Genomic DNA, 23,852 nt, shown 5'->3' with positions numbered 1-23,852 from the left:
AACACGGATTCCTCGTCCAAAGGCAGTCTTCCACGTCCCGGAATGACAAATTCCCTGGAGGCAGGATCATAAATCTCACCGAGCCAGTCGCATATAGGGTTCACTAGGTTCTTGCACCGAACATCCATCAGAGCCTGCATCCCCATCTCACCAGCAGCTCCCTTCTGCTCGTCAGTAAATCCCTCGGTAAATATAGTCAGGCGTTCTTGTGAAGCCCTATTGCGATAACGTTTCTTCTTCTGCATAACAGATAAAGGATCATTTGTTGCCATGTTTCAATGTCGTGAAAATTTGGTTTCTAACGGAAGATTACAAACTCAATGTGACATTAAAACATATGGGGGTGGAAAGTGACCTCGTCGCCATCTTTTGTCCGACCAGTTGCGCGATTCTGTTGCGGTAACTCCATGAAGTCATCATCGTCGTCTTGATGGTCGCCACGAGCCATTGTGCTAAGGTAAGAACAAAACACACATTAAGGTGAAATGGAAACATAGCCGACAAATACAGAAAGAAATGCGTAAAGTAAAATTTCACTTGATATCTTTGATGAACAAAAAATGAAAACTCTAATGGTTGCCCCAAAGTTTAAGCATCTGAAGAGGGCAGTAATTGCCATGTGCTGAACATGCACAAAAAGGCAGGAAAAAATCAAAATGGAAAAGCAATTGCAGAAGCATGGCAAACTGGGCGTGTATGAGCTTATGAAGGAGGCAGTTGCCAGCTAGCAGAATCTACTTGCCATATTGGCTCAATTGAAAGTGGCAAATGAGGCAGATCATAGGAACACCCCCCCCCCCCCCCCGCGCTCCCCCTAGGATTGTCCAACATGAAATGTGGCAACTGAACACATTGACTTCAAAAAAATGTACAGATCGTAAGGCACTTTAAAAATGTTCAAGTTGCCATGTTAGCACAAAGGCACTCCAAAAAAAGGCAGACATCTTCCACTGCGCAAACATATAATGTGGCAACTCGCGCCCTGGCCTCATATAAAAATAATTGCCATGTGTTCACAAGCAATGTACTAGGTTCAAGTTGCCATGTTAATGCAAGGCACTTTAAAAAAAAGGCAGACAAGTTCCACTACACAACATCTAATGTGGCAATTCACACCCTGGCCTCATATAAAAAATGAGTTACCATGTAATACAGCCAAAAATGTTCAAATATCACAAGTCAGCATGGCAAAACACAAACTAAGTCTATAGTATAGTGAATTTGCCATTATCCTGCCTATAACATGGCAACAGCCATAGTGTGTTCACAAAATTAGTTTCCACATGGAAAGCATATTTGTGGCAACTAACACGGTTGATCAGGAAATTAGTTGCCATCAGTGAAGATAGTTGTTGAAAAATGCCACGGCTGTCATTATCCTACACTTTGAAATGCACCTAACTAGATCTAGGGTTCATTCGCAACTATCATACCCTGAAATTTAACAACAAAAAACTCCCTACACTAATGGCCATAGCATTCCGAAGCAATACATAACTAACATCTAGAAAAATCGTCGGCTCAATCGCAAGGCAGAACCCGGATGTGGCTGCGCACAGGCCGAGCCACACCGGCATGGCTGCCACCGCGGCGGCGACGAAACTGCGCAATGCCGCCCTAAACGGCAAGCACCGGACTCCACCGCCGACGGGGACGCTGGAGCACCGCGAAACCGCCGGAATCTCGACGAATCTCGAGCGGAAATTAACCACAGAGGGAGGGGGCGGAAATGCAGGCAGGAATGTGAGCGTAGGATGGAGCATTACCTTCAATCTACGGCTCTCCGGCGACGACGCTCCGGTCCGGCGAGCCCCACCAACGGCCGCGAATGTCGTCGACTCTTCCGGCTCCGCCGTCGCCTTCTCCTCTCGGCTTCTCCTCCAATCAAATGCAACTAGTGTGGATGGTGGGTTGGGGGAGTAATGAATGGGAGGGGAGTAATGGAACCGTGAGGGGAGGGGGGCGAAGTGGCGAGACGTGGTAGACGGCAACCGCAGTCGGGCATGGCGTGCGGGCACGACAGCAGTTCCACCGCACGCCCCGACTGGCAACCGTTGACCGTGAAGAGAAAACCGGCGTGCGGGCGAACTCCCTCACATGCCACACACACGAGTTGTCCTACGTGGCACACAAAACCAGCCGTTTCGTGCCAAGATTCGTGCAAAAGGCACTGGACGGCAATCAAGGCGTGTGCACACGTGTGGGCGTTAGCGTTTCCGTTCTTTTTTTTACACTGGTTACATGCCCCAAAAAACTAAAAAAGAATGCATATCGATAATCCATTGCAACCGTTGTTAGTTCAGCAACGAAGCCACAGACTTAGAAAACACAAGAATAAGGACAGCGACCGGAAGGAATAAGAACTACTCCCTCCGTCCGGAAATACTCGTCGGAGGAATGGATGTATCTAGATGTATTTTAGTTCTAGATACATTCATTTTTATGCATTTTTTCGACAAGTATTTCTGGACGGAGGGAGTACATAATAGCCACATAGGATCGAGTACTTGAGGAAACTTATTATGGATGAGCAGTTGAGCACTCTTACTAATAAGTTCATAACAATCTGAATGTGACAGATTAGCAGAAGAAAAATGGTGAGCGTTGTTCTGAAGCAATCTAATCAAATTAATAATCATAAAATATACTCCCTCAGATTAGTAGATTTGTCTAGATACAGATGTATTTATGTATCTAGACAAGAGCAATCTAAGACAAGTACTCCCTCCGTTCCTAAATATAAGTCTTTTTAGAGATTCCAATATGGACTACATACGGTTGTATATAGACGTATTTTAGAGTGTAGATTCACTCATTTTGCTCCATATGTAGTCCACATTAGAATCTCTAAAAAGACAAATATTTAGGAACGGAGGGAGTAATATGGATCGGAGGGAGTATCACAATTCCCTTGACTTAACATGCTTGCACTGAAACTTAAATGCATACTAACTGCACAAGATGAATGTGTACACAAAGAAGCACTGCAGTTCCATATGTTCCAAATTACTCAATTTGAGTGACAATTTCTGCAGAAGCAGAGACATGACACATGGGACATCAATGACAATCAAGAAGCCACACCGAACATGGTTCAAAATGTCACTACCACCTATAATCAATTGAACACCGACACTAAAAGGAATAGTGGTTCTAAAATTCTAAAGAAAATTTAGATCCTCTATGTACCAAATCTGACAAACTCCCTGAAAGTTAAAACCTCCTCAAAGAAGAAGAAAAAAAAATAGAGAAATACACAGTTACAAGCCACAGCTTGATGACACAACCAACGGAAGGTGCTTGCTCAAGGTTTCCAGCAGATTTTCACCAAAAAGAGGAGCCTCCCAGAACAAACTCAACACGCTCAAGCAACGACAGCAGGCCCCTATTACAGCAAAAGAAGAAAGAACGTGGAATTGGAGCATGAGACGCAACAAACTATGTTGTGACAGAAATAAGGTTGCAAATAAATTACTGTTTGACAAAATATATCCTGGAGAAAAAAATGTGCATATGGATTGGCTTTAAAATGGCTTTTCAAAAGCACATTTGTTCCTACAGTTATGCACACAAAAAATCTACCTTCCATAATGCCACTTAATGGCTTTTCAAAAGCACATTTGTTCCTAAGTTATGCACACAAACAATCTACCTTCGATAATGCCACTTATGTTGCCAAAAGCTAACAAAGCAGCAAAGGCATTACCGGTATCGCAGCATCACATTCTGCAGAACATAGATGCTCTACAGTGAACAGATAAAAACCATATAACTGAACAGACAAATTGTTCCAGTACTTGACTCTATATCTCTTGCTCGGTGTTGTCTCTTGGTTGAGAGTTTATCTAAATGGTTGTATTTTTCTAATCAGGGATCAGGACTGGGTCTACTATTTGCAGGTAAGAATATGATGTTGACTTGGTAATGTCCAGGAGAATAGAGTAGCACCTATTGGAAACAAATTGTGTGTAATGCTTGAAGTCTAGAAGTATGATCAGTTAGCTCCCAAAGTTGAGAATCATATGTGCACTGGCAGCAGCAGGATGATGTTACGATGGTATGCTATTGGGCATGCCTATTAATAATAACCATAATAATGCAAATAAAGTTCTGCTTCATCACTGTTTAGACAACAAGAAAAAGTGCAGAAGGCAGCTCTTTAGCGTTGCTACATGTCTTTAATAGCACTGCTTATCTTTCTGGTGCTAAATTCACCCAGTAAAATTCATTATTGACTTACTTTGGCTGATATATTTGACACAGCTATCTGGAACTTTTCTCTTGTTCTTGAGCCAGCAACATGTCCAGCCTTGGCGACCTTGCTGAAGGCACCATTCAGCCAGCTTGTTCCAGCAGACACATACCTACAAGTAGGGGAAATGAGGGCGAAGGATCAGCCATACAGGACATAGGTAAATCGTCAGCTGATATAAAAACACACATCAAATTGATTAAGTGAACAATAGCAAAGGTATGTAAAAGAAGAGACCTGTTGGTTTTCACAGCAGAGCCTGTATCGTTTAGCTTGCGCTCTGCAGCCAGCAAAGCAGCCATTGTTTTGTCAGAAACATGTAACCTTTGGTCCACAGTTTTCACCTTTTCATTTACGACAGATATCCCAGTATTTAACTTCTCTGAAAGGCCAACACGCCTATCGAAGGAACTGATCCTAGCTGACGCATTAGCCCTTAACTGATGCTTCTCGTCAAATGATTTAGCTTTATTCACAGCATCTTGTCGAATTGCTGAACCCCTTGCGATCACAGTTGTCATGACATCATGAGCCTTGCTGGCATAAACACTAGTGGGGCTTGCGTTGGCCTACATGGTAGGGTCATACTTCAGTAATCAGTAACAAGGATGATCCACTACAGTAACATATAAGCAGATAACCCAAGGTTCTCATTTTCTTATTTTTATTTGGGGCAGATTTCCACACAGTGACCCATGATTGATGGGGTTTTCATGATATTACAAAGAGAAAAGAAAGAAACGTAAATGTAATGGAATTCAAAGATACCTCAGTAGGTTGTCCCAAATCTGCAGTAGGAGCTGTACTTGTCACCTCATTCATCACAAGTTGCTGCATGATTTCAAAATGGACCTCTCTATGAAAAAAAGGACGGATAGAGTACTGCCATTTATGTAACATTAATTAGTTGAATAGTGCACCTGTTCATTAACAGGGATGTAGATGTAATCTTCAGCAGAGGTTATGTTCACAACTCGATCCACAATTGTTGCTCCCTGAAAAAGAAATAGAATATATTGTTTATAATGATTCACGCTATCATGCATGGGGAAGCTTATCAACATTTGTTTGTTTTGCAGTTATGCAGATCTAAGGAACGTGGTGATGTGTAAAAAAAGTGAAATAGACACAGAGCTAATATACAACTATAAATTCACTGTAGACCTGTCAACCTGGAAGGCCCCTTGATTGGAGCAAGGACATGTGCACATAAAGAAATGACTGGCATGCTAGTTACTTCAAAGGACAAAAAAGATCACAAAGTCAAAGAATTCCAACGGCAATCTCGTAGTATATTATGCAGCACACTTCTGTGCCAATCAAAGCAGCCATGATTAAAATACTAATTTCCTTTTTCTTTACTCAAACATGGTCAATGGGCTCTACAGATTTCACAAACAAACAAGTAGCGGTGTCAACTGTCATTCCATCATATTGCCAGTTGATGGACATGACAATACAGTACAACATATCTTACCAAATGATTTGAAAGCAATGAAATTCAAATGTGGTTTCCAATTCCTTCCTAAGTTTGGTCACCTTCTTCTACTATGAAAAAAGCTCACAATGCAAACAGAATGCCACAAGAGGGGAAACGATTAGAATGAAAGATTTCTATTCCTCCTAATTTCTACATCCATGTCAACTGTCCCCAAGTGCAATTTATCATGGAGATAAATTTCCTTTCCAGCCAAAGACACTTCAAGTACTGATATCGATGGGAAAAAATTAGGTCCAATGCAAAAGCCATAACAGCTGCGTATACCTACCACACTATTTACAGTTCACAATGACATTGACAGCACGCAAAATAATTCATTATAGATAGCAATTGACAACACCAGCACAACCAGATTGCGCAGACGGAAGTAGCCATTGGATGATTGGGCAAGGCCATGCATACCGAGAGCAGCAGCGCGATCTCCAGGGCCTTGGCGTCCTTGAAGGTGACGTAGGCCGTCCTCCCCGCCGCCGCCCCGTCACTGCAGCAGCAAGCCCAAAACCGCAATGCGGTTAGACAGACGGGACACGAGTGGGGAGGGAAGGAATTCAGGAAGAGAAGGGAGCGGGCGCTCACGGGGTGATGTCGACGTGGTCGATTTCGCCGGAGAAGGAGAAGAACTCGCGCACCTCCCGCTCCCCGGCCAGATCTGAGATGTTCCGCACCCGCACCGTCCTCGTCCCCCTCCTCCCCTCCTGCAACCCACAAGGCACGGCCCGTCAGCGACCCACGCACTCCAAAGACACAACGCCGCCGCACAAAAGAAAAAAAACAAGAGCAGCAATCGGTCGCTCACCTCCATGGCGCGGCGGCGGGAGAGAAAAAAGGACAGGCGAGACGAGACGGGAGGAAGGCGCGAGCTGAGGGCGGGGATCCGCGGGAGGGCTGGCGGGTGGTGGTTGCCTGGTTGGGTAGGGTTTGGTGCTTGGGGCGATTTGTAATGGCGTGGCGTGGCGTGCGTGCGTCTGTCTGTCTGCGCGGCTGTGCTCGCTCTCGCCGCTGCCGCTGCCGCTGCTGGCTACTTTTCTCTTTCTCGAGCAGCTCGCGTGCGTGCGTTGGTCGCCGAGAAAAAAGGGCCGGGTTGATCGATAGACGGGTCAGAACCCCAAGCCCCTACTAGTACTACCACTGGGCCCCCGAGCGGAATACCCGCGTCGCCCTCGCCATGGGCGGTATATTACCGGTGTGGGCGCGGGGTCTATGGCCAGGGGAGCGAGGGGCGGAAGGGTCAATTCAGGAGGCCGGTCTTACTTGGGCGACATGCTGGCGTGCTGCGTTTGCTTCGCGGCGGCGCATGGCCACCTCCCCTGACCTGTACGACTAGTAGTCTAGTGTTAGCGCTCCTTAAAAAGTGATTAGCGTTCCCTAAACAAAGTGATTAGCGACCCAATAATGACGCGGCATCGGCTGGTCCAGTCTCGTCCAGTAGGCGTTTGTTTAGTTTAGGCTACGGTGGGCCGGGGGGACGCGCAGCCACTGGTTTCGATTTGATTCGGTCAAGCGTCGCGATGGTGGTGGTTGCCCAGGCCCACGGACAGCTCGGTCGGGGCCGGTCCTCATGATCCGTCAATCTCCCCCTCTCTCTCTGCCCCGCAACGGAATGGTGACAGAACCTTCCGTTCCGTCGAGCATGTGCGTCTTGCGTGTGTGCACTCTCACTGCTTCCTCTCGCTGCTGGGTGGACCCGGCTTTCAATTCTTTCCTTTTTTTCTGCGATCACAATTCAATTCTTTCCTTTCCTTCTGGCAGATGGCTTTCGTACTGACCCCGTTGCCATCGGCCGCAGCGAGCGCTCACCCGTAATGAAAAAGCGAAAACAAAGCATGCCTGCTATCTGGTTTGCCAACGATGATCCCCCATTTGGCACGACAGACAGAGATGATGGGCCTCATCCTCTTATCTTTTGCCTATCCGTCACGGTGAGTAGTGCTCACCTGCAACTGCAAGCAAGGTGAGAACAAAACAAGCCAGTGGTTAGCTGGCCAGCTTTGCTTTTGACGTGCTAACATTTGGCAGCTTCAAAATTTGCCCAATAAATGGTTCTGGAAAGGAGGGACTAGTCTCGAATGGTTGGCCAGTTATGCTGATAGCCATTTTTTTGCACCAAGCCAAACAGTCCTTCTGTAAAACAAGTGTCGTCTATAAACTTCAGTATATACTCCCTCCAACACAAAATAAGTGTCGTGGTTTTAGTTCAAGTTTTGAACTAAAATTTTAGATCGGAGGGAGTGCTCTTCTTTCTGCGAATAAAACTTTAGTGATACAGAACCAAACTAATAGAATCTCGATGGATATTAAAAGATCCGCCCCATCCTCATGTGCACGCGCACACCCACCCATCCTAGTTTCATGAGCATTGATCGAACACGAAAAGGACCAGGTGACAACTAAATGGTGTAAATGAGCCTTTGCTAGTATGTTGACTGCCCACAATGAGAGTAACATAGGTGGTAACATCACACTCATCTAGCTAAAATAGATGATGTGGCAAGTAATCAATGAAGAAAGAGAGGCATGTGGTAACATAGCTAGTTACTGTAACATCACGCATATCAAGACAAGATGAGTCTACAGCCTAATAAATGAAGTGATGCATGACACCACATATGTTACTCCCCACTATAGAGGTAGTAACATAGACTAGTAACATATGCATGTTACTACTCTAAGTTACTCCCCGCTGTGGGTAGTCTTAGGGATTTATGTTTGTGGCTAGGTTACTAGTCCCATCAATTCCTGAAAACATGGCATCTTGGACATGTTTGTAATCAGATTTTAGAAGCCTTACTTGATAGTATTGATTTAAAAAAATGAAAATCATGGCATCTTGGACATTTTTTTTCTTCCAAGGATCTGAGTCTATGCATAGTTTAAAAAACATGCATATAAGAGCAGGAGTGCCACCAAATATAATTGCTGAGTTGGAAGAGAGACAAGTATATGAAGAAAAAAGAGGTTACCTTCACCCCCACAAATATAGGATCATGCAATTAATTATCGGGGGTTTTGTATGTGGCACGAATAGAGTAGGTTACTTTTGGTGGCAACTAAACTCTCCCACAAGAGTTTGGCTGGGCACCATGTGTGCACAAGTTTGAAAGATGAAAGACCAAAAAGCTTTGGGATGGCTCTTTGAGTCTTTGATGATCTAAGCAGTTGTCGTGCATACTTTCGTTTATGTGATTTCCCTGTTTTAGATGTATGGCTTGGAGTTGTAAGAGTTTTTCAACTAGAACCATGTCTTGGATTCCCTATTTTGTGCATGTTCTTTTGTGGGGTGTACAGACGGTATGCTTGTGTGCCGTTCTAATAGATGAAGATGTGGGAGCAGAATGATGTTTTATCAATTTCCTAAGTAGTGAATGTTGGGCTCTTTGAGCTCATTAATTCCAAAAAAAACTATTGGGCATAAGAATAACAAACAATCCCACTGTAAACTTCTTCAGATATGTGCGGGACGCAAGATAAGACTATCTTATAACACATCCTAATATGTTTTCTTAAAATAAGCCTCTTTGAGTAATAAAAATGCCTTGAAGTCATATACAGTGGTTGACAGGCAATCTTATTTTAACTCTAACATGTAATTTAGAGATAACAATAGAAATATATATACAATGGATATCTCTTAGTTCTATTTCTAGTAACTAGATATATCTAAATATGCGGTGAGAAATATCGTGCTACAATATCATCTCTTAATTAAGAAAGGCAAACATTTTCTTTGGTTTTCTCCCTTCACCTCCACAATTTTATATGTTGTGAAGTAAGATAAAGAGCAACTCCAACGCAGATCACCAACCACACGGCACTAAATATGTCAGCGGACAGCGGGCGAGACATTGGCCACCCAACCCTACTCATTTAATGTCAGGCCACTCAGTTATTTTTCCTATGCCTAGAGTATTGAAAGTTAATAATAATAATAATAAAAATATCACAATTAATTGATAATAGAAAGATGGATATTTCAGTGAAACAATAATTCAAACGTAAAATTTTGAAATAAAATAGTTCAAATTTGAATTTTAACTTATTCAGATACATGTTTTAGTTATCCATATGAAATGCCCACAGATGCTCAATCAGATCATTATGAAACTGCTCATGATTTACTAGACTAAGAAACTGATGACACACTTGGAGAAAATCGTGAAACGTCGCCGAATTCTGCTGCACAAGAAAAGGTTTGCATTCACCCATATCTTGAAATTCCAGACCTTGGCGAACTCCCTCGCCCTCATCTTCCACAATCATGTTGCACATGACCGCACAAGTTGTCATCGCCTCCCATGATGTCTCTGCATCTCATAGTTTAGCATGTCTGCGAACAACTACAAAACGGGCTTGGAGCACTCCAAATGCCCCTCCACATCCTTTCGAGCTCCTTGTTTTGGGGCAAAGTGATATTTTTGTTACCCCTTAGCTCATAGATGATATTGACGAAGGTCACACACGAAGGTTATATACCATCAAAAAGATAGTACCCCCTGCCGTATCATAACCATTTTATGGTATAGTTGCACGCAAGGACTTCGCCCACGCACAACCTTGCAAACAAAAGAGACCATTGCAACACTTTGATGCATTGTGAGACCTAGGCATGTCAAAGAAAAGAGTGCCAAACACATAGGTCTTTATGATGCAACTGTTTCAAGAATAATGTTTTTTTTGTTGCAATGGCCCTGGTATTGCTCCCATTGAGCATATGGATAGTTCTTCCATTCTCAGTGCATGCAATCTAGTGTTCTGAGCATACCCGGGAACCCACTTGATTCTCCAAGTGCCACGAGCCTTGCTATGTATGTGACATTTGGTTCTTTCAAGAACTCCGGTCCAAACACCTTGACCTCTACGGTAGAAAATCTGATCATGGCTTAGAGACATGTGCTTTTAGACATCCGAAGGTACTCATCCCACAAATTTGCGATTGTGCCATAGAAAAGCAGCCTCATAACAGTCGTGCACTCCTGGTAACCAAAGAACCCGCAATGTTTGTAACGACATCCTTCTTCAATTTTAAAGTAATCATAGTAGGCCCTGACACCTCGGTAGACGCGTTTGAAAGTAGTTGTCATACAACATCATATGTCCCGTCATTGAACCCTTGAAGTTGAGAGCATGCTCCATCGCATGCTATGTGTCTTTAAGAATTGCTCTCATCATCGTCGTTTGATCATCATCCGACAAATCCATGAACTCGGTGTAGAAGTAATCCTCGTCCGAATTCACCGTGTTTGCTTCAAAGTAAACAACCGTCACTTTTTTTTGGCTATGCCTTTGGCCGAACACTCGCCATGTGTGGTGTCCGTAATGGATCAGGGCTATCTGGAAGGCAATTGGATCGTGGGCGGAATGACGGGCGTAGGCAAAGTTGGGTGACTGCTTGGGTGGAGCAGCGGAAGTCCGACAAGGCCTTGGCAACGTTTGGAGTGGTAAAACGACGATGTCGGAGTCCAGGAGCGTGAATATAAAGCACATGGGGGTGGATGGAGTGAAAGAATGAGATATTTGGATAGGGTTTTTGGGTTGGCCGGGGTGTCGGAGTCCGACATGGCTGACGTCCAGACTGTCGCAAACCTCCTCCAGTTTGGTGCTGATTTTGGGGATTTCGGATGACATTGACCGGTTCGGGCAATTATGGTAACCGTCGTTGGATGGCTAAAAGTGTCGGACAGTTTGGTCCGGACATTTGGGAGAGGTTTATGTTTTTTATGAGAAAGAGAGAGGTTTTGTTTTTTTTATGAGAAGAGAGATGTTTTTTTAGTGGAAGAAGAGAGAGGTTCTTTGTTTTTTTTTGAAATTAGAGGTTTTTGTTTTTTTGAGTCCAAGAGAGAGGTTTGGTTATCCGGGCAGGAGCTGCGAACGGTCCGAAACCAGTTTTCTTTCTTCCAGAAGAATGATGCACAGGCCCATTTTCACAGCCGAGCCTTAAAAGAACCGAAGGCCGCCATTCGGATGGCCCAATAAGGCAGCCCCGTGAAGGACCAGCCCAAGCTCGAACGGGAGCCAAGCCGCCGCCTCCTCCCCCCTTCCCCGACGCCGGCGTCGCCTCACTCCCCCCATCCATCTCCTCTTCCGGCCATGCTCGCGCCGCCGCAGCAGTAGAGCCCAGCCAACCAGCCAACAGTAGCATGCGCCGCGTCTTGCGGCGCGGGCTGGGCATCCTCCTCGTCCCACTCCCTGGCCCACTCAGCCGGCCGCCGCCGCCGCCGATCCCTCTCGCTGCTCTCCTCCTCCTCCCGCGCCGCCTGGATGCCTTCTCCCGACGGACCTTCTGCGGCTACAGCGGGGGCCGCGCCGTCGAGCAGTTCTCCGACGACGAGTACGACCACGAGTACGAGGACCACCGGGTATACTCCACTCCCGCCGGGCGGCACATCTTATCTATGCTGCTGGCAAAAAAAAAAAACAATTCTTCCACCCTTTTCTTCGTCTCATTTGCTGCCTCTCACACCAAATGCTAACCGCAGCCGTCGTCGTCGGTGGCGAACATCGACGAGTGGAGGTGGAAGCTGAGCATGCTGCAGCGCAATGCGGAGGAGCAGGAGATCATCTCCAGGGACCGGAGGGACCGCCGGGACTATGACCAGATCGCCAACCTCGCCAAGAGGATGGGGCTCTACAGGTTGTGTACTGTAATTTCACCTGCCCCCAGTTCTTAATTTCATATGCAGTCACAGAAATGTTGATGAATCTTTCGGGCGGTGCTGCCTCTGTGGGACGACAGTGAGCTGTATGGGAAGGTTATTGTTGCGAGCAAGGTCCCGCTACCGAACTACAGGCCAGACCTGGACGACAAGCGCCCGCAAAGAGAGGTGAGTCCATGCAATCCAATGGCAAGATCACACATCTTTCTCTTATTGCAAATGCATTCCATTTGAATGGCGTGTATGTGTTTGCTGTGCATGGAAACAAACAGGTGGTGATCCCGCTAAGCTTGCAGAGGAGGGTTGAAGGATTTGTGCAGGAGCACCTTGACCGTTCGCTCTTGCCGTTTGATAAAGACGGTGGCAAGACAGAAAGTGGTTCCGAGAAAGCTGAGCAGGTCAACTTGGATGAGAAGCAGGATCCTCTGCTCGACGAGTCGGTTATGGAGAAGATCCTTCAGAGGAAGAGTCTTAGGATGCGCAATTTTCAAAGAAGTTGGCAGGTATGATAAAATCCAAACAGTATCTGAATGCCGCATAGCTTTATTTCTGTTTTTTAGCATACAGCTTGATTTATGTTAGAGGAAAGAAACAAAGGCATGATTTACAAATACCTTCTGCACCATTTCTTATATCTTCATTTACATATCTGTACGCGAGCTGCTGATTCATGGAAATATTGGATGAAGCTTTTATCTGCTTGTAATAACAGGAATCACCTGAAGGCGCTAAGATGGTAGAATTTCGGAAATCACTCCCAGCATACAAGGAGAAGGAAAGGCTTCTAGCAGCCATTGCACGCAATCAGGTACACTTGTCTGGGAGGAACTTATGAGATTTGTGAACTCAGTGGAAAGATGTGTTGCAATTCCCTTCTGTCCTTCTATTTATCTGACTATTCCTGTGCATGCCAGGTTATAGTTATTTCTGGGGAGACTGGGTGTGGAAAAACAACACAGTTGCCTCAATTTGTGTTGGAGTCAGAGATAGAATCTGGTCGAGGGGCCTTTTGTAACATAATCTGTACACAGCCACGAAGAATATCTGCAATGGCTGTTGCAGAAAGGGTATCCACCGAAAGAGGAGAAAACCTTGGTGAATCGGTAAGATGGAACTTCCGATTTGCTACCTTTGTTATTGTAGCCCATATCCATTGTAATTTTTGGCATACAACACTAGCTTCTTTAATAGGTTGGCTACAAAGTTCGATTGGAGGGAATTAGAGGAAAAGATACACATTTACTTTTCTGCACCAGTGGTATTTTACTAAGACGATTGCTGAGTGACCGAAACTTGAATGGAGTGTCTCATGTATTTGTTGATGAAATACATGAAAGAGGGATGAACGAAGGTTGTGTCTCAAGACCTTATTAATTGCCCTTATGATGGTTTTGTTCCCCATTTAACTCATGACAATAATCAAATTATTATTGCTTTGGTCTGTCAGATTTCTTATTGATCGTTCTAAAGGACCTATTGTCACGGCGCCGCGATCTAAGGTTGATATTGATGAGTGCTACTTTAAACGCGGAACTGTTCTCAAGTTATTTTGGAGGAGCACCAACTATCCACATTCCTGTGAGTTGTTATTTTTTTAAATGTAATATGTCACTCTATATACATAATGCTCATCTGCCAGCTTGTGTACCTCTGGTATACTGTGTAAGTGATCTTGCATCCATTGCATTCTTCCCCTGAATTCAGGGATTCACACATCCAGTGAGGGCGCATTTTCTGGAAGACATATTAGAGAGGACAGGCTATAAGATGACAGCAAGTAATCAACTTGACGATTACGGCCAAGATAAAGTGTGGAAGACTCAGAGACAGCTATTGCCCAGAAAAAGGAAAAATCAAATTACTACACTTGTTGAGGTACTAGTTCTATATAGAGATTAATGACTGCAATTATTCCTCAACATTCTTCAGATATTGTTACTGTACTATGCAGGATGCCCTTCAAAATTCGAACTTTGAAACCTATGGCTCAAGGACACGTGATTCTCTGGCAAACTGGAATCCTGACTGCATAGGGTTTAATCTCATAGAGGCTGTTCTGTGCCACATATGTCGCAAAGAGCGAGCTGGTGCAGTTTTAGTATTTATGACCGGATGGGATGACATTAGCTCTTTGAAGGATCAATTAAAAGCGCATCCGTTGCTAGGTGACCCAAATAGAGTGTTGCTGCTTGCATGCCATGGTTCCATGGCTACTTCTGAGCAGGTAATTGATCCTAATTTTGCATTTCTTATTGAAATGAGATTGCTTTGTGATGCCAATTGTGTCACTGGATCTGAGATACCACTTCTATTGTGTAATTGCATCTTATATACACAGATTCACCTTGCTTACTGGTTCATTGATGTGCATATATCATTATATCCATAGCATCCTGTGTGCATCGTATAATTATTTGCCATTCACATTTATATTTAACATTATGTTTTTCCGCAGAGGCTAATATTTGACAAGGCACCTCCTAATGTTCGGAAGGTAGTACTTGCCACTAACATGGCAGAAGCAAGTATTACCATAAATGACATTGTTTTCGTCATGGATTGTGGAAAAGCAAAGGAAACCACATACGATGCTCTAAACAACACTCCCTGCTTACTCCCCTCATGGATTTCAAAGGCTTCTTCCCGTCAGGTAATCCTTATCTTCAATTTTTCAGTCTCTTAGTCACCAGCCCTTTCTCTTCGACTCAATCTGGTAAATGTCACATACTTGGACCCACGTTCAGCAGCTTCCATAGCTCAAAGCAATGCTTCCCTTCTGTATGTTATATGTTGACCAGTGAGACTCTTGTCTTTGCGAGTTATGTATCATTGTGTTATTATGTTTGACCGTCTCTTTGTCAGCTATTTACCATGTTTATATGATTTGCCTGTACGAGGCCATGAGGGCATGCCTTAATATGAGGTTTCTGGTCATTTGTGGTCATAAGTTGACAAAATTTAGCCCATTGGTTTATATATCAAGTCAAAAGGCCTATCTTCTTAGCAGAACCCCATTATTTTCTTTTGCTCGCTTAATAATAATGTATTCCTCAACAAGCACGTCAACGTTCCCGTTCCTCTCATGAAGTTGTTTTAGTCAAAGCATCTTTATTCTGCTTCGGTGGTCAATATATACTTGTCGTTGGTTACAAGCAAGAAATTTTCTAGCAATGAATAACTTTCTGTATAACAGTGAACCTATCTTGACCGTAACAGTCTTGTTTGGGCGATATGATCACACTCAATAGTCAATACTTTTGTTTACAAATCATCTTCTTTGCTACAATTCTCATGTTTTCTCCCAATATCTTCATGCAGAGGAGGGGCAGAGCTGGTCGTGTACAACCTGGAGAATGCTATCATCTCTACCCCAGATGTGTATATGATGCATTTGCAGAGTACCAGCTTCCAGAGCTTCTTAGGACTCCTTTGAATTCACTATGTTTGCAGATAAAAAGTTTGCAGGTTGACAGCATTGGGGAGTTTCTATCAGCTGCTTTGCAGCCTCCAGAACCACGAGCCGTATGTGTTGAAATCATAATTAAGCATTTGGATATTCCATTTCTCTCTGTCTTTGCGTCTACATGATTTAGTTCTATCTTGGTACTTTTGACATTTGTTGGGCTCTTACACGGCTTATAACTCTATGAGTTATTGTTTTAAGTAGGCAGTAAAGGGTTCAGTTTTATCCTTTTCATTTTTGTGTTCTGACCACATGATAAATATGTAGGTCCAAAATGCAGTGGAATTCCTGAAGATGATCGGATCATTAGATGAGAACGAGAACCTTACTGATCTAGGTATGCCTTATATTCTGATTTCTTCCAAACGCTACAGGAATGTTGGCACTGAAACATATTCAACTTTGTAGGAAGATACCTCTCCATGCTTCCGGTTGATCCAAAGTTGGGGAAGATGCTTATAATGGGTGCAGTTTTCCGTTGCATTGACCCTATACTTACTGTGGTTGCTGGATTGAGTGCCCGGGATCCTTTCCTGTTGCCACAGGACAAGAAAGATGTATGACTTTAATTTCCACTGTCTGACTATATCTTAATTACTAGTTTTAGTTTTGAAATGATTCTCTTCCCTATGAATTTTGTGATAAAAGTTAGGAAGATCTAAATACCACCAATACGTACAGTCGTACACACGGTGGCTGTTAGCTATTTTACTATATTCCGTTCATTCCCAAGCCATTTTTTTTCATTCAGCTAAGAAGGCTTAGCTTATAGTTTTGTCATTATTATTAGTTGGCAGGAACTGCAAAATCAAGATTCTCAGCGAAAGATTATAGTGATCATATGGCCCTTGTCCGAGCTTATGAAGGATGGAAGGATGCTGAGAGGGAAGGATCTGGTTATGAGTACTGTTGGAGGAATTTCCTTTCTGCTCAAACACTACAAGCCATTCATTCTCTTCGAAAGCAATTCAGCTATATCTTAAAGGACGCCGGTTTGATAGACTCTGATGCAAATACAAATAATAGTTTGAGCCATAATCAATCATTAGTTCGTGGCGTAATTTGTTCTGGACTTTTTCCTGGGATATCATCTGTTGTGGTAAACAGCTGCCAACAATTTCCATTGCATTTGTATTACATGGAAGACAGTTCAATTAATTTTTAGCATTCCTTTGCAGCACAGGGAAAACTCCATGTCCTTCAAGACCATGGATGATGGCCAAGTTCTTGTTTATGCTGTAAGTGCATACAGGAGCGTCCTGAAATGCTCATGTCCAACACCCCGTTTAATACATCATCTTTCGGACATGTTTATCTGAGTACTCTGAGTCTCTGACATTAAGGTTTGTTCAGAATTCTGTGAATGCTAAGTACCAGACCATCCCTTATCCATGGCTGGTCTTTGGTGAGAAGGTGAAGGTAAATGCTGTCTTCATCCGTGATTCAACTGGAGTATCAGATTCCATACTGATCTTATTTGGTGGTGCTGTCACAAAAGGAAGCGCGGTATGTTGAGTATTCTGTCAAATGCTTTGTCTATGTATTTTTGCATTTTTTGTTGCACTGATCTATGCCTTCTAACTTGTCTAATAGGCTGGGCATTTGAAGATGCTTGATGGTTACATTGATCTATTTATGGACCCCAGCCTGTCAGAGTGCTACTTGCAACTTAAAGAAGAACTTGATAAACTTGTACAGAAGAAGGTAAAGTGCTGCTACCAATTAATTTGGAAGGTGTTATACAGATTTCATCTCATAAGATGTTTTAGTTGATTCAGCAAATAAGTAAAAGAAACATCGGTGATACTTTATGTACCAAATTACAATCCTCTGCCATTTCTAGTAGCTAACAAGGGAATAATGATTATACTGTTTATCATGTTGTTACCCCTGAATATAAAGCATGCGCTACTTTATAATATATGTGTCACCAGTAAGAAATTAAAAACAAAGTTGTTGAGTATCCAATTTGCTTAATTTTTGTCTTCCATATTCGGTGTATATGCTGATTGTGCTTGTAATGTGGCAATTTTCCCAAATCCAGCTTGAAGACCCAACCTTTGATATTCACAAGGAAGGCAAGTACATTTTATTTGCTGCACAAGAGCTTGCTGCAGGCGACCTATGTGAAGGAAGGTTTGTGTTCGGCCGAGAAACGAGCAGAGCTAGGCTTCGGGACAACGAAGACGGCAAAAGCAACATCATAAAGGATGGTATGAACCCAAAGAGCCTGCTGCAGACCTTGCTGATGAGGGCAGGCCACACGCCTCCAAAGTACAAGACAAAGCACCTCAAGACCAACGAGTTCAGGGCCATGGTGGAGTTCAAAGGGATGCAGTTCGTCGGGAAGCCGAAGAGGAACAAGCAGGTCGCGGAGAGGGATGCCGCGATAGAAGCGCTGGGATGGTTGACACAAACGTCCGGTACGAAGCTCCAGGACGAGGGTGACGACTCCCCGCTCGACCTGACCGATAACATGCTTAAGCTGCTTTCTAGACCAAGGAAACGGACGAGAAATAATCCGAAGAAATGATTTTCACAAGGTTAGGTTCATCGATCCCTGACAGTTAACTGACGCCATTGTCTGTTGACGGTATTGGATGCACTGTGCACCAGAAAGAATCTCCACAGAGCTTCCGCAAGTGTGTCAGACTTTCAGCCGTCTTACTTACGACAGGACAATGGATGATCACTTCATTATCATCTGCCTTCTGGTTGGATTTGGTTCTGAGCCATGTGTTTGATACTGTGTTATGTACTATCATCGGGGCGAATTGAAACATTTTTCATTCTATAAATTTGAATAAGATCTTATAGCTTATCAACGTACAGTATATATGTATACAACACCACTGAAGCTGAGATTTGTTCAGGGGAGGAAATGAAACTTCTGGATTTTGTTCCACTCCGTTGGTCCTCGAGGCACTTACCTGTTTTGGGTATGAGGCGGTGAGCAAATGCATTCAAGTTGAGTGTTTTAGAAAAGCATGGGTTGAGTATTTCCGTCCGCAAGAAAAACTTGGGTTTGAGTTTCTCGTCTAAGAAATACAGTACTACAGTGTACCAACTTTAAGTCTGGTTCAGGTTATGATGTTAGAAGGCAGTGTGGAGGTTTTTTGACCCCAAACAGAACTAGTGTAAACGTATCCTCGATACCTTTTTGTATGAATAGCATGGTAACTCACACGTCGCATACCTGATAACTTATGCACCCAGGTCCTGGCAACTTTAGCGACCGGGTGAGGGTGGGGGGAGTTGATGAAATATACCTCGGTAACTTTTTTTGTGTGTGAATAGCATGATAACTCACACATTACAAACTTGATAACTTCTGTACACCAGTCCTGGTAACTTTCGCGGCGAAAGGGGGTGGGGGTAGTCGATGAACTTTTGTGTGAATAGCATGGTATCTCACACATCGCAAACCTGATAACTTATGCACCCCGTCCTGGTAAGTTTGGCAACAAGGGTGCCGGGGGGGGGGGGGGGGGAGTTGATGAAATATCCTCGCTGTAGCTTTTGTGTCAATAGCATGATAACTCACACATCGTAGACCTGATAACTTTGGCGACGGGGGTGGGGGTGAGAGTTGATGAAATATCCCCTCTGTAGGTTTTGTGTCAACAGCATGGTAACTCACACATCGTAGACCTAATAACTTATGTACCCTGGTCCTGGTAACTTTGGCGACGGGAGTGGGGGGGGGGGGGGGAGTTGATGAAATATCCTCTCGGTAACTTTTGTGTGAATAACATGGTAACTCACACACCGCAGACCTGATAACTTGTGTACACCCCGGTTCTACAAACTTTGGCGACCGGGGTGGGGGTGGGGAGTTGTTGAAACATATCATGGTAACTTCTGTGCAAATGACATGATAATTTACATACTGAAGACATGATAACTTATGTACACCCCATGGTAACTTTCTAGGACCTCATAACTTACGTTCAACCACCATGTTAACTTTGACTTCAAGGAAAAAACGGTGAAACATAACTCCTCCGGTAACTTCTATGTAAGTTTATGACAATTTTATGCATGACAGACCTAATATCTTACGTTTAAACACCATGGTATCTTTCATCCAAGGGAAAAATGTTTTTGAAACATTCACCGGTAATTTCTGTGCTAAATTATCATACTTCGCCATGCTAAAGTTATCATGCTTTAACCTTCTCGTACTGTAGTTACCAACCCTATCATGATATAGTTACCATGTTGCTCATACCATAGTTATGACGCTGGTCATGCCAAAGTTACCAAGCCAAAGTTTATCATTTTTTTCTGATATGGCGGAAATAAGAAAGGTCCAATTAACATTGTTTATCTACAATAGACAACAACTAAAGGTGGCTTAGTTGCCTATTGGGCTCAATAGCTATTGCATAGACCTGGGTACGAATCCTCTTTCAAGCACTTTTATTTTATTCTCGTATTATGCAGCGAAAAAACAAAAAAAAACCACTAGCGATTTATTGTTTCCATCAACGGTTTTTGAGAGAAGGAAAAAAACCAGTGGAAGCGAGCGTGTGATGATAACGATCATGTAGGAACTAGTCGTCCGCACCTATCGCTAACTTCCAGTTGACTGGAAGTTAGTCGCGTCCTTTTCTAAAACAAAGGACCAATGTTTGTTCCTTTCGTAGCGGTATTCACAAGAAAGAAAGAAATTGTTTTTTACGAAACTGAAAAAACACTTTTTTTGCTTGTGAAATAAGAGGTTTATTGTGGTTATTGCACTTTAATCAGGACATATCTTGTCTATTATATAGGAGTTACTATGTACCACTCAAATAGTATTTTTTTGCAGATTTATGTAAAAGTAAACCAGCACCATCAAATCCATACCAAATAGTGGTGCTCCTTTCCTCCCAAACCCCACTTCTATATAAACTCAACCCTAATAGCCATTCTTCTCATCATTCCACCCTCCCTCTCCCCTCCCTCGCCGCTGCCGCCGCGATCCCGCTTCCTCGGCAACCCTATTTTCCCCCTCGCTTCCACCATCATCCATACCTCCCACCCACGAACGCCGCCACTTTTGATCTCGCCTTGCCTTCCCTACTTCATGTTCTTCTTGGTGAGGTTTGCACGCACCCACTGCACCTCCTATATGCACCCTAAATCATTTCGCATGGAGATGGCTAAACCTTCAGATCCCACCATCATGGGTTCTTCCCTCCATTGAAGTTATGTGATCCTAAATAAGTGTTCATGGCGGAAAACGATGGATCTAAAGAAGAGGATGAAGATCTGGTCCACAAATGGTGACACACATCCATAAGTGAGATTCAACTAGTTGGTATCCTAGATGTGATATACCAGGTGATGGAGCACTATCTCCCACCCACTTTGGGGTGGTGCACCAAGGTAAAATAATTGTTAGCTATCGGGAACTAAAAAAAGGTTATTTATTAATTTTGATTTTTAGATTGTATGTATTCATTATTTTTTGTTTTTTTAGGTTGAGTGGATAGGCAGCGGCAAAGATTCTGGAAGAGCATGGGTGCCATGGGAGCCGACAACAACAATTGATTTAGGGACAAGGAGATGGAGGATGGCAAGAGGACAAGCATGTTGTTGGCGGAGGATTGCCAACATATACTTGTGACTTAGGAGTATATCATTTGGCATTGGTGTGGTATGTGGGAGGTTTTATTTAACATCAAAACTCCAATGTCAAAATTTATTGAACAACCATGTGGGGTGCTAGAGACATTTTTTCTAAAACAAAGGACCAGTGTTTGTTCCTTTCATAGTGGTAATACTCCTATTGGCAAGAAAATAATAATGTTTGTTCCTTTCATAGTGGTAATACACCTTATATAAAGGAACAGAGGGAGTAAGAGGTTTATTGTGGAGATTGTACTTTAGTTGGGAAATACCATGTCTATTAAATAGGAGTTACTACGTGGCACTCAATTTTTTTCCAGCTTTATATTAAAGAAATTAGCACAATCGAATCCATATCAAACGGTGATGGCTCTTTCCTCTCAAACCCCACTTCTATATAAACTCAACCCTAATAGTCATTCTTCTCATCATTCCACCCCTTCCCTGCTGCCATTGCCACCCCTCTTCCTCGCCAACCCTCCTTTCTCCTTCGCTTCCACCATCATCCATAGCGCCCTCCCATGAGCGTCACCACTTTAGATCTGGCCTTGCTCCATGTTCCTCTTGGGTGAGGTCTGGACACATCCACTTCACCTCCGATGTGCACCCTAATTCGTTTCGCATTGATACTGCTAAACCTCCACAACCTATCATCATGTGTTCTTCCCTCCATTGAAGTTATGGGATCCTAAATAAATGTTCATGGCGGAAGACAATGGATCTAAAGAAAATGATGAAGATCTGGTCCACAAACGGCGATGCGCATCCAAAGGTGAGAGATCCGACTGGTTGGTATCCTAGATGTGATATACTAGGTGATAAAGCGCCAACTCCCACCCACTTTGGGGTGGTGCACCAAGGTAAAATAATTGCTAGCGAGAGGGACCTCAAAATTATATTCATTAATTTTGCTTTTTATATTGTATGCATATACTAAGTCATGTTGCCGAACATTGATGCAAATTAAGAAATAAAAGGGGTGGTAGGAAGAGGAGGCATAAGGGCCTTGACATCAACATCCATGCAAGGAAATTGCCAACACGTCGGCTTAGGGCCCACACTATTGCATGGGGAACATCGATGCCTCAGGCAAGGCATTCATGGGACGCCCTTCCTGGCATGTAAATTCATCCTTTAGATACATTGCATGCCTCACGTACTCTATGTGCCTCTCGGGTGAGATTTGCACATGTCCACTGCACCGCCTCTACACATCCTAACTTGTTTGGCGTGAAACTATGAGAACCCACCATCGTGTAACCCTTGCGTCGTTTAAGGGCGATGAGAAGGGGACATTTGATAAAATTTAACTGATCCCAAACAATAAAGAGGTGGTCATAGTGGAAGATAGTGGATCCAGAAACAAAGGCGAAGATCCAATCCATAAATCAATGATGTGCATCCAAAGGTGACAAATTCAACTAGTTGGTATCATGGCTATGATTTGGTGATGTAGCAAACTCCCCACCCTCTTTGATGTGGTACACCAAGGTAGATACCATTTTAGCCTGAAGAACGACATCAAAGATGATCTTTATGTGGTAAATCCTCCTTGGCCAATAACCAGGGGCCGAAAGAGCTCATCGGGGTGATTCAACAAGTAAGTATTTATAAACATGCAAATGGGACTTTAATTTGTTCTTCAGATTGTACGTACATACCAAGATGTGTTGCTGAAACTACATGTGGATTTAGAAAAAAAAGGAGTATATGATAAGGGTCTCCTTGATACAATAGTTATGCCTTTACCAACCATCATGAATGATGCACTTGTCCTTTTTATTTCTTTTCCTTTCATCTCATTATGTAAGTTTTCCAGGGGGGTTCTTCCAATTCGCACAATGAATCCTTATACTTTCACCACTTGCCATTTTATGGCAACACTCTTCATTTAGTGTGAGCTATTAATGCAATACACGCTGAGCATCACGAATATAGATAGTGACTTTGTTGCGGGCTTTCTATGACGTGCTAACACCTCGAGCTGACTCCACATACGTTTTGTACTACAATAGTGAACATGATAATTAGTCCGGTCATGTGCATACTTTTCTATTATTTTTACATGATAGTCGGTCGCCGTATTGGACTGTGATATCTAGATAGATCGGCGCATATATCAAACACATTTGATGTTAAAGATGCTTTAGTTCTTCTCCGACGATGGATGTAGGAGCGTTCTTCATGACCCAGACTAGAAGTGTTCCTTCAATCTCATTGAAATTTACCTTGATCAAATAGAAATAATCTTTCTAAATGATGAGTTCTTCCATCAATTCATAGGGAGCTTCGGATATTTCTACCAATTAGGGTTGGGCATGAATGAAGTAAGTATCTAGGTGAGTGTTATTGCCACTATTCTTTACTTCA

The 23,852-nt window shown here is 43.3% G+C and overlaps 2 protein-coding genes across 3 annotated transcripts; one reads left to right on the top strand and one right to left on the bottom strand.

Annotated features, from left to right (window-relative positions):
• Window positions 1-25: 25 nt before the first annotated feature.
• LOC123122829 (binding partner of ACD11 1) lies at window positions 26-6,846 on the bottom strand. 2 transcript variants are annotated; one of them, XR_006460398.1, is made up of 9 exons: window positions 6,550-6,846; window positions 6,330-6,448; window positions 6,156-6,234; window positions 5,173-5,247; window positions 5,021-5,083; window positions 4,490-4,821; window positions 4,241-4,364; window positions 356-452; window positions 26-239 (listed from the first exon to the last, which is right to left on the bottom strand). XR_006460398.1 is itself a non-coding variant. In XM_044543184.1 (8 exons), the coding sequence occupies exons 1-8, from the start codon at window positions 6,553-6,555 to the stop codon at window positions 3,365-3,367; spliced, it is 819 nt and encodes a 272-aa protein (XP_044399119.1). In that variant the 5' UTR covers window positions 6,556-6,845; the 3' UTR covers window positions 2,969-3,364. The 2 variants fall into 2 exon arrangements, 1 of the variants encoding a protein (XP_044399119.1); XM_044543184.1 differs by lacking the exons at window positions 26-239; window positions 356-452 and adding an exon at window positions 2,969-3,385 and having other exon boundaries at window positions 6,550-6,845.
• A 4,881-nt stretch (window positions 6,847-11,727) lies between these two features.
• LOC123122827 (DExH-box ATP-dependent RNA helicase DExH3) lies at window positions 11,728-18,771 on the top strand. Its single transcript, XM_044543182.1, has 19 exons — window positions 11,728-12,106; window positions 12,227-12,381; window positions 12,484-12,571; window positions 12,676-12,906; window positions 13,116-13,211; window positions 13,318-13,506; window positions 13,595-13,754; window positions 13,851-13,981; window positions 14,108-14,278; window positions 14,355-14,627; window positions 14,859-15,053; window positions 15,722-15,925; window positions 16,134-16,203; window positions 16,275-16,423; window positions 16,657-16,965; window positions 17,045-17,104; window positions 17,220-17,372; window positions 17,460-17,570; window positions 17,911-18,771. The coding sequence occupies exons 1-19, from the start codon at window positions 11,888-11,890 to the stop codon at window positions 18,397-18,399; spliced, it is 3,453 nt and encodes a 1,150-aa protein (XP_044399117.1). The 5' UTR covers window positions 11,728-11,887; the 3' UTR covers window positions 18,400-18,771.
• The last annotated feature ends 5,081 nt before the right edge of the window (window positions 18,772-23,852 follow it).

Source organism: Triticum aestivum, chromosome 5D (assembly GCF_018294505.1).
Source record: "Triticum aestivum cultivar Chinese Spring chromosome 5D, IWGSC CS RefSeq v2.1, whole genome shotgun sequence".
Classification (NCBI taxonomy): Eukaryota; Viridiplantae; Streptophyta; class Magnoliopsida; order Poales; family Poaceae; genus Triticum; species Triticum aestivum.
Note: the sequence above shows the minus strand (reverse complement) of the source record. Positions and strands in the feature narration are given on the sequence as shown.

Bases quoted from the DNA above. Each gene is read 5' to 3' on its own strand.
- LOC123122827 (XM_044543182.1), top strand. From the start codon at position 11,888: ATGCGCCGCGTCTTGCGGCGCGGGCTGGGCATCCTCCTCGTCCCACTC. The intron at 12,107-12,226 runs GTATACTCCACT...TGCTAACCGCAG, and splicing joins ACGAGTACGAGGACCACCGG to CCGTCGTCGTCGGTGGCGAA. The intron at 14,628-14,858 runs GTAATTGATCCT...GTTTTTCCGCAG, and splicing joins CCATGGCTACTTCTGAGCAG to AGGCTAATATTTGACAAGGC.
- LOC123122829 (XM_044543184.1), bottom strand. The intron at 5,248-6,155 runs GTATGCATGGCC...TTTCTTTTTCAG, and splicing joins AGATCGCGCTGCTGCTCTCG to GGAGCAACAATTGTGGATCG. The intron at 3,386-4,240 runs GTAAGTCAATAA...TTGCTGTAATAG, and splicing joins TGTCAAATATATCAGCCAAA to GGGCCTGCTGTCGTTGCTTG.